Raw genomic sequence first — 12,526 nt, 5'->3', positions numbered from 1 at the left:
TGATTTGACACCATTCTCCACTGGAAGGGTGTGGAGGTAGATAAAGGGATTTTGTTTTTCTCCCCCGAGCAGCAGCTGAGCCAGTCAGGTCTCCAGCTCAGTGTGGTGCTTGGGTGGATTGCATCTTCTCCCTGGGATTTTGATTATTTTCATTCCCTCTCTTCATTCCCCCTTCCCCCATCCCTGCTTTCCTTGTTTGGCTCCTGTTTCTGTTGGCTTGGCCTGTCATCATTTCATCATTTCTCCTGCAGCTCGTGGTCACTGAGGAGACTGCTCTGAGAGCCCCAGAGCCCATTAACTAATTGCTTGCTGTCTCTGATGCTGTCATCTGTCCTGCCCAGCTATTGCTCACCATTTAACCTGGGTCACTCCTCAGGAAAGGTCATCCTCAGGGGTGCTCATCCTTTAGGGAATGTCATCCTTTAGGGAATGTCATCCTCAGGGGTGCTCATCCCTCGAGGAAGGCTCAGCTCAGGGGCAAACATGGGACACCAGGACAAGATGAGCTTGCAGGGACATCAGAGAGGGGGGGTATCATGGGGTGGGGGTGTTTTGGGATGTGGGGCACTGCCTGTGCATGGATCTTGGAGCCCTGCAGCTGAGGGGGATGGAAGGGCAGCTTCAGTCTCACACCCACCCTCCTCCCCTTTATTTTGTGTTTTAGGCTGAGCAGAAGTGAGGCAGGGTGGGCACTGTGGGCAGAGCACTCAGGGGTGGGGGAGCCCTTTGGGGCAGCCCTGTGAGCTGCTGGGCTTGCAGCTGGAGCTCCCAACCATCAGTTTGGGTCTGACAGACAAGGGGCTGGAGCCCAGGCCCAAGCATGGTTTTGTGGTGGGACAATCCACAGGGTCCTGGGTGCAGAATTCTGTGTGTGGGTGAGTTTTGGCCATTGCAGGGCTGGGTGGGTGAGTGGGTGATGCTGAATCCAGTGGTGGTTGTGCTTCCTCTCCTGGCTACCCCTGTCCGTGGAGAATGTGCTGCTGTCCTTTCTGCTCCTCTCCATGGTGAATGTGCTGCTGTCCTTTCTGCTCCTCTCCATGGAGAATGTGCTGCTGTCCTTTCTGCTCCTCTCCATGGAGAATGTGCTGCTGTCCTTTCTGCTCCTCTCCATGGAGAATGGGCTGTACCCTTTTCTCCTCTCCATGGAGAATGGGTTGTATCCCTTTGTCCTCTCCATGGGGAATGTGCTGCTGTCCTTTCTCTCCATGGGGAATGGGTTGTATCCCTTTCTACTTTCCATGGAGAATGTATTGCTGTCCTCTCTCTTCTCCATGGAGAATGTGCTGCTGTCCTTTCTGCTCCTCTCCACGGAAAATGAGCTGCTTTCCTCTCTCCGCCATGGAGAATGAGCTGCTTTCCTCCCTCCTCTCCATGGGGAATGGGTTGTTTCCCTTTCTCCTCTCCATGGAGAATGTAGGGCTGTCCTCTCTCCTCCTCTCCATGCAGAATGAGCTGCTCCCCTTTCTCCTCTCCATGGACAATGAGCTGCTGTCCTTTCTTCTCTCCATGGAAAATTAGCTGCTCCCCTTTCTCCTCTCCATGGACAGTGTGCTGCTTTCCTCTCTCCTCTCCACTGGGAATGGGTTGTTTCCCTTTCTCCTCTCCATGGACAATGAGCTGCTGTCCTCTCTTCTCTCCATGGACAATGAGCTGCTCCCCTTTCTTCTCTCCATGGACAATGAGCTGCTCCCCTTTCTTCTCTCCATGGACAATGAGCTGCTCCCCTTTCTTCTCTCCATGGAAAATTAGCTGCCCCCCTTTCTCCTCTCCATTGGGAATGGGTTGTTTTCCTTTCTCCTCTCCATGGAGAATGTCTTGCTGTCCTCTCTTCTCTCCATGGACAATGTGCTGCTTTCCTCTCTCTTCCATGGACAATGAGCTGCTCCCCTTTCTCCTCTCCATGGACAATGAGCTGCTCCCCTCTCTCCTCTCCAGCAGCCTGCACACACAGAGGGACTCACTGGGTGCCCCTGGTCCCTCAGCCTCCAGCAGCATCTCAAGGACATCCCTCTGTGTCCCCATCCCTCTGCGTCCCCATCCCTCTGCATCCCCATCCCTCTGCGCCCCCATCCCACTCCGAATGCCAGAGGGATATTCATTAGCTACAATTCCAAATGCTAATGAATAAAAGTCCTTGACTCTCTCCTCTGGAGGGGCTGGGAGCCCATTCCCGAGGCCTGGAATGCTGCCAGCTCAGCAATAACGAGATGGGAGCTGTGATAGACGGCGGGGCTGGCTCAGACGTGCTGGCGTGTCTGGGCTCTGGCCGGATGTCATCCTTCATCCAGCAGATAAATACTCTGCTCTGGGAATGTGAAAGGGAGCCAGGCCATGAATGGAGTGGGGGAAAGGGAAAAAAAACAACAACAAAAAAGGAAAAGACAGATTTTTATGCTGGGCTGAAGGGTGGGAGTGAGGGAGGGGGAAAAGGACTGGTCAGACTTCACGGGAGCTGCTGCTGCAGTTCATGGAATTCTGGGTTAACTGCAGTTGTGGAATTCTGGTTAAACTGTAGTAATGGAATTCTGATTTAACTGCAGTCATGGAATCCTGGGTTAACTGCAGTCATGGAATTCTGGGTTAACTACAGCCCTTGGAATTCTGGTTTAACTGCAATTCATGGAATCCTGGTTTAACTGCAGTAATGGAATTCTGGTTTAACTGCAGTCATGGAATTCTAGGTTAACTGCAATCCTTGGAATTCTGGGTTAACTACAGCCCTTGGAATTCTTAACTGTAGTAATGGAATTCTGGTTTAACTGCAGTTATGGAATTTTGGTTTAACTACAGCCCTTGGAATTCTGGTTTAACTGCAGTCATGGAATTCTGGGTTAACTGCAGTCCTGGAATTCTGGGTTAACTACAGCTCTTGGAATTCTGGTTTAACTGCAGTTTGTGGAATTCTGGTTTAACTGCAGTCATGGAATTCTGGTTTAACTGCAATTCATGGAATTCTGGTTTAACTGCAGCTTGTGGAATTCTGGGTTAACTACAGCCCTTTGAATCCTGGTTTAACTGCAGGCCATGGAGCTCTGGTTTAACTGTAGTCATGGAATCCTGATTTAACTACAGCTCTTGGAATTCTGGTTTAACTGCAGTCATGGAATTCTGGGTTAACTACAGCCCTTGGAATTCTGGTTTAACTGCAGCCCGTGGAGCTCTGGTTTAATTGCAGTTTATGGAATTCTGCTTTAGCTGCAGTTTATGGAATTCTGCTTTAACTGCAGTTTGTGTATTCAGCCCTTGGTTCTGGCAGTGTTTGGGAATGGAAAGAGGAGTTGGACAGCCCAGGCATTTGTTCCAGGCCCCTGTGGAGTTGTTTCCCCAGAGCTGGAGCTCTGCTGGGCTCTCCTTGTTCCTGCAGGGCTCAGCAGCACCAGCTGCTCCCTGCTGCCTCTCAGCTGAGCTCCAAGCCCTTCCCAACCTCCCACCTGCTCTCCAAGCCCCAGCCTGTCTCAAGGAGAGGAAAAGGCTCCAATTCTGACTTTATTCCTCTTCCTTCCACCACTGCTCCCAGCTGGGCAGGATGTCACAGCCAGGGTGGAGCTGAGACAGGATTTGGTGGGTGGAAGGGGGAGGTGAAGCCATCCTTCTCCTCTTCCCTCATCCCAAACTCCTGCCTGCAGACCCCACATCCATCAGGGGAGCAGAGGGGGTGGCAGGGTTTCCACTGGCAGGGACAACTGGTGGCTTTTGTGATGAGGATCCCTGTCCAGCAAGCTCTGCACTGGAATTCCTCCACTGCTTCCAACCCTGGGTCAGATGGGGCTGAATCCAGAGGAATTTGTGAAAAGCAGTGAGGGAAGGAGAAGAGAAATGGTTGTGGAAAAAGAAATTTCTGGAAAGTCAGCAATCTGGGGGATGTGGGATTTTTCTCCTCAGTGCTGGATGGAATCCCTGCAGCTTCAAAGGAGAGAAATCATCAAATTGCTGCTCCCCACAGGTCTCAGCAGGTCTGAGCAGCACAGGATGCTGGGGTGGGAGGTTGCTGTGTGCTCCCACCCTCCCTTGTGCAGTTCAGAGCTGGGTTTAGCACAGCAGAGGTGCTGGAGTCAGGCTGGGGGAGTCTGAAGGGCTGGGCATGGAGCCACTGCTGAGTCAAAGCATTCAGCTGAGTTTTAGAGAGCCCAGCTTAACTCTGGAGAAACAATATTAATATTTATTCATAATTTATTTGTATTAATTGTGACATATAGGTAAATACCTTATCAAAGAAAAGTCTTGTAAAATCAAGCTTTATTTCCCAGCTGAGCTGAGAGCTGATAAACACCCAGGAGAAACTCCCAACTTTTCCTGAGAACAGAATCCTGGACTGCAGAAACAGCTTGTTCTCATCAGAAAGAATCTACACCTGTGAAAACTGTCCTGAATTGCTAAATATACAAAAAATACCTAAAAAGAGATATTTTAACACATAGGCACCTCTAGTGTGCTGGACAATTAAACAGATTAACTAGTTACTAACCAGTTAGGCACAAACCAATCAGAGACAGACACAATGCTTTTGTAAAACCCTGTAAATCAGGATGTGAAAATAACCCAAACCCTTCTTTTACTACATGAACAGAAGTGTATCTCATCTCATTTCTATCTCTAACACAAAGTCTACAGCAACAATTAATGACTAACAAGTTCTTAATATTATTTATTTATTTATTATTAATTTCCCACAGTTACAGGTGGGATGTGGTGGGGAATGGGATGGAAAATTAAAAACCCCTTCAATTAAAAGCACATTCCATTGGGTTTTTTGGGGAGCTGAGCAGCCCATCATGTAAAGACACTTAAAAAGTTGTTGCTTTGAACTTTGTCCCTGCTCTGGGCTGCAGGGATCCGCTCCAGGAGCTTTTGCTGGTGAGCCATGAGTGGATGGATGTTGCTTTGGATGAGGATTCTTGCTGGCTGGTAGCTCTGGGGTGCTGTCCTGCTCTCCAGAACTTGCACACAAAGTTTGTTTTGCATTTCTCCTGGTGCCCACATTCCCCAGGAGTTCAGGTGGATCCCAGCTCCAAAACAGCCTGACCTCCCCTGTCTGCTGGGAACTGCCTTTCCTGGGGGACAGAAACACAGAAACACCGACTTCCTGCAGGATCCTGCTTTGTGCCAGCTGCCTGGACAGAGCCCTGGCTTTTCTGAGCTCCCAGGGCAGGTTCTGAGCTGGGCTGTGGGGACAGGAGCTCCTTTCAGAGCATTTCCTAAACATCATTTCTCCCAAACAAGGGCTCTCTTGTACCCCACTCCATAAATTCTGCAAACCTCTCCAAGCTTGCTGCATGCTCAGCAGATGAACCCTCTCCTGACAGCTATTTTGGTGGCATTACTGTATTCAGCAGGATATTTTTTTTTACAAGAGAAGGGTTTTTTTTATATGAGGGAGATGTTTTCTGGGAATGCTGACCTCAGATCCGTCCCTTTGATGTGGCTCCTGCGTGGGTTTGCAGCAGCTGCAGTTGTTCCCCTGGTGTTGGTGCTCCAGTTTTTCACCTATCCCACGAGCTGGCCACAAAATGTGGCCCTAAGCCACCTTTGGGGGCACTTTTTTCCCTGTGAGTCCCACTGCAAGGTGAGTTTTTCCTCCCTGCAGCTCTGGGAGCTGCCTGGCCCAGCAGCCACCAACAGAGTTTATAAACTCTTGTAGCAGCTCTTCTTTAGACCTGGCTTTATAGTTAATGACTTTTAATTAACATTTCTTACCTGAATTATGGCCCTGTAAGTCCATGAAGAATTTCAGTGTCTCCAACATCGTGCAGAGTAGTTTAGCAGTTGTTTTACAAATTGAAAAGCAGCTTCTTTGTGTTTGGTTTTAATTTATCTTTGCTGGATCCCTGAGCTCCCACCCCTGGATCCACAGGGATGCTGCCTAGAGAAGATGCTTGAGAAACCTCACTTTTCCTAAAAAAAAAAGCATGGCATGGGGGATTATTGAATCTGCTATGAGTTCTCCTGGTCAAAGTTTCCTTCCAGGGAATTCTGAGGTTCCTGAAGGACACTGAGACTGGTGTGAGCTCAGAGCTTTGGGTGAGGCTCCAGCCACTCAACAACCCTTCAGAGCTCTGGGGAGCAGCTGCAGGAGCATCCCTGGGGGTTTGGCACCTCTGTGGGGCTGGGTGGTGTCCCCCTGTCACAGCTGTGAGTGTGGGGAGGGGGCTGGAGCTAAATGAGATTTACACTGGGAGGCAGAGTGGATTTTCCTTCTCTTGTGCTGGAGCCTTGAGTTGCCAGGGAGCTCCACAGGGATCCCAGGAGGATGAGAAAGAGAAGAAAAAGATGCTGCAGAGGGTTTATTGCTGTTATTGTTGTTATTGCTGTTATTGCTGTTTCCTGCCTTGTCTGAGCTCCTGTCCCTGCCAGGAACATCCCAGCAGCAAAGTGAAAGGGCAGCTCCTGCCTTGCCCCTGACTCAGAGCAGGGAGAGGGAGCAGGGGATGAGTTACAGTGATGGGTTTAACAGAAGGAAAGGAAAAAGGGAGGAACAGCAGTTATTGCCATCAGCACCAGGGTGCATCCCCACCTGCTGATCTCCAGCCTGCTCCTCTGGCCTTGCTGTGCTTCCCTTCCCTCTGAACTGGGGCAACTTTAATTCATTTTTAATTAACTCACATTCAGCCCTGCAATTTCTCTGATGAGAAATCTTCGGGATGCTCTGTGCCAGATTCCTCTGTTGGTCTCTGCACAGTCTGAACTCAGCAGGCTCCAGTTTCTGTAACAATGTCCTGTTTGTTTCCACTCCATCTTGGCTGCATTTTATTTTATTTTATTTTATTTTATTTTATTTTATTTTATTTTATTTTATTTTATTTTATTTTTTAATTTATTTTATTTTATTTTTTAAATTTTATTTTATTTTATTTTTTATTATTTTATTTTATTTTATTTTAAAAATTTATTTTATTTTTTTTTATTTTATTTTATTCTATTCTATTTCATTTTATTCTATTTCATTTTATTCTATTTTATTTTATTTTTGCTTCCATGGATGAGTGCCTGAGGTGGCACCACGTGGCTTGGTAGGAGTTGCCAGCACCCAAGCCTAAGGAAAGTGAATAACAGCAACACGTTTTTTTATGAGAAAAAAGTGATTTTTATTGAAAGATTTGTGTTTATAGGATGGTTTTTAAAGTTTAGGTGGGGTTATTGGATAGTATAAGAAAACATTTTGTGTTAGGTGTGTATTGTACTGTTGTATGAAAAATAACAGGTGTTTAATTTGTGGCTTTTTTCTGTTCTATCAATGATAGAACTCTTTTTTTTTGAAAGTCTGTAGTTTGAAGCTGTGTACTTTCACAGTTTGGGAAATATTTTGGGTTATCTAAGAAAAACCTGGGAAAAAGTCCTGGCTGGAATTTTCCTAGGCCACCAGCAGTGTCCACCCAAGCCCACCCAGGGAAGGACAGAACATTAAATTTCTGCCTGCAAGGAGCCATGAGCTGGTTCAGGGAGCTCAGAGCCCCAGCAGAGCCTGCATGGCTTTGTCACTTGGCCAACACCCCAACTGTCCCCTGTGAACTGGTTTTTATTCCTGGTGGATCTTTCACCAGGACTGGAGAGTGCTGGTATAGATCACTCAGCAGCAGGGACAGACCAGGGGCCATCAGAGACTTTTCCACAAGAATTTTTATTTCATGGGAAGGAATCCCCCAAGACCAAGGGGAGACAGTCATATTTATAGATTTGAGGATTGAAATTTGTACAGAGAACAGCATCCAATCGAAGTCAAAAGTTCTAAAGATGGACTCAAAATTAATTTCTAGCCAATTATCTTCCAAAGTGATAGGAGAGTGACCAAATTCTGAAGGAATTCAGTTCCACCTTGGTAACTAGGAGACCTTATCCATTAAAGCACATTCCAGGGGCCAGGGGCAGACAGGTTTGGGGGAATTTTATCAATTGTATCACCCACAGTCCTGTGGCTGTGCTGACACTCTTCCTTCTCTTTTGCAGGGAGCCCATTGGAAAGAAGAGGTCTGGTAAGGACTCTTCCCTCTCTGCTGCTGCCACCACCTCCTCCTTCCCCCAGAGCTGCTCCCAGCCCTGCTCCCCATGGGGCTCCAGCTCAGTGACCCCAACACCCTCTGGGATTTCCCTGCAGCCCCCATCCCAACCCCCCTGGTGCTCCCCAAGGTGGGTCAAGCTCTCAGCAGTGCCCTGGACCCCCCAGCCCCCCCTCCCTGCCTCACCCTGGTCTCCCAATGTGCTTTTGTTCCTCATCAGGGATTATCCAGAGAACGGCCTCTTTCCTGCACAGAGGTACTAACAGCTGCTCTGCTCCTGCCCTTGCTCTGCTCTGCCTTTCTCTGGGGTCACCTGCTCAGCTGAGGGGGGGTTAGAAGCTTGTCACCCTTGCCAGAAGCTGTCACATCCCCTGTGGCTCCCTGTGGTGGCTGGTGGTGGCACAGGGCTTGGCTCTTGGTGCAGCTCCCCGTGCAGGGGATGTGCCCCAGCTCCTGCTGAAGGTCTGCAGGGCTGGGGGTGCCAAATTTCAGCAGTGCAGGGGGTGTCTGAGCTGCCTGGGGGGCTGGAAGGGTCCCATGGAACCTTCACCGTGGAGCTGCTGGGAGCTTGGGGAATGTGGCTGGGTCTGGGGTGCTCCTCAGGAGAGGGGACATCTCTGAAAGACCCCCTTGGTGTGGTTTAGGGGTATAAAAAGAGCAGAGAGGAGTGGAAGAGCCTTTGATCTGTGGGTTAAGGAGGCATCTTCCAGCTGCTGGAGCTGCAGAAGGCATAAAAATGGTGTGAGGTTCTTTGGGGAGGAATTCTGAGCTTTGGCTGCATGGAAATTCTGCTGACATCAGTGGTGGAAATGATTTTGGCCAGAGAACTGGCACTGCACTGAGCAAACTCACCTGCAGGGGAGTGGGTTCCTCCTGCAGGACAGAGGGAGGCACAGGAGGGGCTCAGGAGCTGATTGAGAGGAGCTGCAGCTCATCCCCCCTGCAGGACAGAGAGAGGCACAGGAGGGGCTCAGGGAGCTGATTGCACAGGAGCTGCAGCTCATCCCCCCTGCAGGACAGAGGGAGGCACAGGAGGGGCTCAGGAGCTGCAGCTCATCCCTCCTGCAGGACAGAGAGAGGCACAGGAGGGGCTCAGGGAGCTGCAGCTCATCCCTCCTGCAGGACAGAGAGAGGCACAGGAGGGGCTCAGGAGCTGATTGAGAGGAGCTGCAGCTCATCCCCCCTGCAGGAGCTGCTGCTGTCCCAGTGCTGCTCTCACTCTGCAGCTCTGGTGCTGTTGGTGGCTCCTGGCTGGGATCTGTCCTCATGGGCTGGGTGCTCTCCTGTGGGACTCAGGATGGTTCAAACCTTTGCTCAGTATTTTCTGCTCAGTCTCTGGCTGCTCTCTGTCCAAGCAGGACACTGGGATGATTTTAAAGCTCTCATGAGCCAAAAAAAAGTGAGGGCAAAATTCAATTTAAGGACCCTGCCTGTTAGAGCTGCTCTGCCTTTGGTGTTGTGGCCTCTCTAGGGTTGAGAAGAAGAAGAAGAAGAAAATTTCTGCTGCATAACCCAGTGCAATGAGGGCAAAATTCAATTTAAGGGCTGTGCCTGTTAGAGAAGCAGGAGCTCTCCATTGAGAAGGAAGAGTTTGGATAACATCCAAGGCAGAGCCTGCTCTGGCAGGGCAGGATGTGCTGTTCTGCCCCTGGCAGCAGCCAGCAGGGAAAGGTGTTTGTTCTCACTAAATCACACAAATGCCTCGTGCCAGACGTGCTCAGAGATTCCTCTCACTGTCTTGCATTTCCTGGCAGCAGAAAAAGAATTTGGTTCAGCTGCTGTCACCCCAACTCCTTGTATACCTTGAGGAAATCCCTGATGGTTCACTGGGTCCTGCTTTGAGGCAGCAAATGTGCAGCAAGGCACAAAAAATGCTCCTTCAACCCAGGATGTCCCTGGGGAGGGGTCATGCAACAGCTGCTAACAAACAAAAATCACGAGGGTTTTCCAAAAAGCAATTTCCCAATTGCACCCAGAGAGGGGAGTAGAGCTGGAAGGAGCTCTGAGCTCCTGGCAGCAGCAAGCTGGGTTTGGAAATGGGATTTGAGCAAACCCTGGGATGCAGAGTGGGTTAAAGTGCTGTTTTGTGATGGCCACGAGACTCAGATGAGTTTGGAGATTCGAGGAGGGCCCAGTGTGTGTGGAAATAAAAAATCTGCTTTCTTTGCTTAGCTTGTTTTACCAGATTTGTAATCCCACCTGGCTGGGGCTGAGGCGTGGGCTCTGCACAGCCTGGGGGGGTTGGATTATTCCCCAGGCTTGGGGCTCTGCCTTGGCCACGATTTAGGCACGTCTAAAAGTAGTCACGCCATCAGTCCCAGACTGCTCTGAGCGTCTCTGTTCTCTCAGCCTCTCACATTGCACAGAAAGCACAGATGGAGAGCCTTGGGTTCGTGCAAGCCAGCCTGAAGCTGCCTCCAGAGTTTCTATTTGGGTGGAGCTGCCCGAGGGGGCTGGCAGAGACCTCAAATGCCCCTTTGCCAGTTTGGGTTTAGCTGCTTTCTCGTGTGCCCACGTCCTTTTTGCTGTGCCCGTGTCCCTGCAATGGCAGAGAGAGCCCAGAGGGCAGAGTTTGCTCTGAGGAGAGGCACTGGAAACACAGGGGAGCTTTCTGAAACTCCACTGGTGGATGGTATTTCCATCTGATTGTTTTCCAGATTCTGGAAGAATCCCTGGAGGGATGAGAGGGCTTGCAAAGAATTCAGCACATTTTTCAGTGCCCATTTCCCAGAGAAATGAGAGCAGCAGGAAGAGCCCCCTTGCAGCAGTGATCATCCCAAACTCCTCAGGTCTGGAAGAAGAGGGGCTGTCCTGGGAGCTCTGCCTCTGATCCACACAGGCAGAGGAGGAAGGGACTTTATCCACAGAATGACATTTTTGGGAGATGCATTACCAAAGGCTGCAGTGTGCAAAAGGCTTCAAACCCAAATACCTGTCCCTAATTCAGTGCTGAGCTCTGTTTCCCTCTGGGAACACCAAAGCTCTGCCACAAGTCCCTCACTTTTGGCACTTGCAGAGGCAGAAGCTGGGAAGGCTGAAAACATCACAAGCAGCCCCATATCTGTGAGATTTCCTTTCCTGCTGGGTTTGTACATCTCCACCCTTGGGAGAGAGGCCAGACAAAACCTGCAGGGATTTTTGGGCTCTGAGCAGCCCTGGGGTTGGCTCTGGGGTGTGCTGAGTGCCTCCCCTGCATCAGGGTGAGAGAACATCACTTGTGCAAGCCCAGCCAAGGGCCTCAGTGGTCCCTTGCCTCGCTGGATTCCCCTTTCCTGGGCCACCTTTGTGTCACTGTCACAGCTGAGGGTGCTGAGGGTGTGTTCAGGGAGCTGGATGTGTGCTCAGGGTGCTGGATGTGTGTTCAGGATGTGCTGTATTTGTGCTCAGGGTGCTGTTACTCACTCCAGGGTGCTGGATGTGTGCTCAAGGTGTGCTGAATGTGTGCTCAGGACGCTGGGTATGTGCTCAGGGTGCTGTTACTCCAGGGTGCTGGATGTGTTCTCAGGATGCTGGATGTGTGCTCAGGGTGCTGTATTTGTGCTCAGGGTGTGCTGGATGTGTGCTCAGGGTGCTGGATGTGTGCTCAGGACGTTGTTCATTACAGGGTGCTGGATGTGTCCTCAGGATGCTGTATTTGTGCTCAGGATGCTGTTGCTCACTCCAGGGTGCTGGATGTGTGCTCAGGATGCTGTATTTGTGCTCAGGATGCTGTTGATCACTCCAGGATGCTGGATGTGTGCTCAGGATGCTGTATTTGTGCTCAGGATGCTGTTGCTCACTCCAGGGTGCTGGATGTGTGCTCAGGATGCTGTATTTGTGCTCAGGATGCTGTTGCTCACTCCAGGGTGTGCTGGATGTGTGCTCAGGGTGCTGTTGCTCACTCCATGGTGCTGGATGTGTGCTCAGGGTGCTGGGTATGTGTTCAGGGTGTTGGATGTGTGCTCAGGATGCTGTATTTGTGCTCAGGGTGCTGTTGCTCACTCCAGGGTGTGTTTTTGTGGTTGAGGATGATTAGGCCAGGTGAAGATGCTCCCAAAATTGACACCCACCTCTTCCTCCAAGCTGAGTTTCCCACTTCCCTTGCTGGTTTAATGGGTACACTGGAGGATCCAGAATTGGCTGCTGGAACTACAAATAGCCTCAGAGGCACGGTGTAATTACAGCCACAAAGGGGAGCACTTATCTCTTCCTACAGTTGTTATTCTTCTCTCAGGGGCTGGGTAGATCCTCAGATGCTTTAAACACAAACCTTTAATTGGGCTGCTGGAACAGACAATCCCAGCACCCACCATTCACTTTGCAGGGTTATTTTAACTCTGTCTGCTGCCCCACCTCGGGGTTTTGGTGTGGAGGAAGCTCCCATGAGCAGGAACAGCTCCTCTGCACTTGGCCAGCTCACCTGGAGCTCTGCAGAGTGCTCTTTATAGCAGATGGACACAATAATTTCCTTCTTTTCCTTTAAATAACACTGCCCTGCAGACACATGCTTCATTTAAATCTTGGCTGTGGTCTGGCATTCTCAGGAGCAGCTGGGA

The 12,526-nt window shown here is 50.1% G+C and overlaps 1 protein-coding gene across 2 annotated transcripts in view; it reads left to right on the top strand.

The window, feature by feature from the left end:
- Window positions 1-12,526, top strand: part of SH3PXD2B (SH3 and PX domains 2B) — a 69,188-nt gene that overhangs the window by 39,830 nt on the left and 16,832 nt on the right. For both annotated transcript variants that reach the window (XM_033073393.1, XM_033073392.1), the window contains exon 6: window positions 7,942-7,967. In XM_033073393.1, coding sequence (XP_032929284.1) covers window positions 7,942-7,967 — 26 coding nt within the window. The remainder of the gene's footprint in view (window positions 1-7,941; window positions 7,968-12,526) is intronic.

Source organism: Catharus ustulatus, chromosome 15, assembly GCF_009819885.2.
Source record: "Catharus ustulatus isolate bCatUst1 chromosome 15, bCatUst1.pri.v2, whole genome shotgun sequence".
Taxonomy (NCBI): domain Eukaryota; kingdom Metazoa; phylum Chordata; class Aves; order Passeriformes; family Turdidae; genus Catharus; species Catharus ustulatus.
Note: the sequence above shows the minus strand (reverse complement) of the source record. Positions and strands in the feature narration are given on the sequence as shown.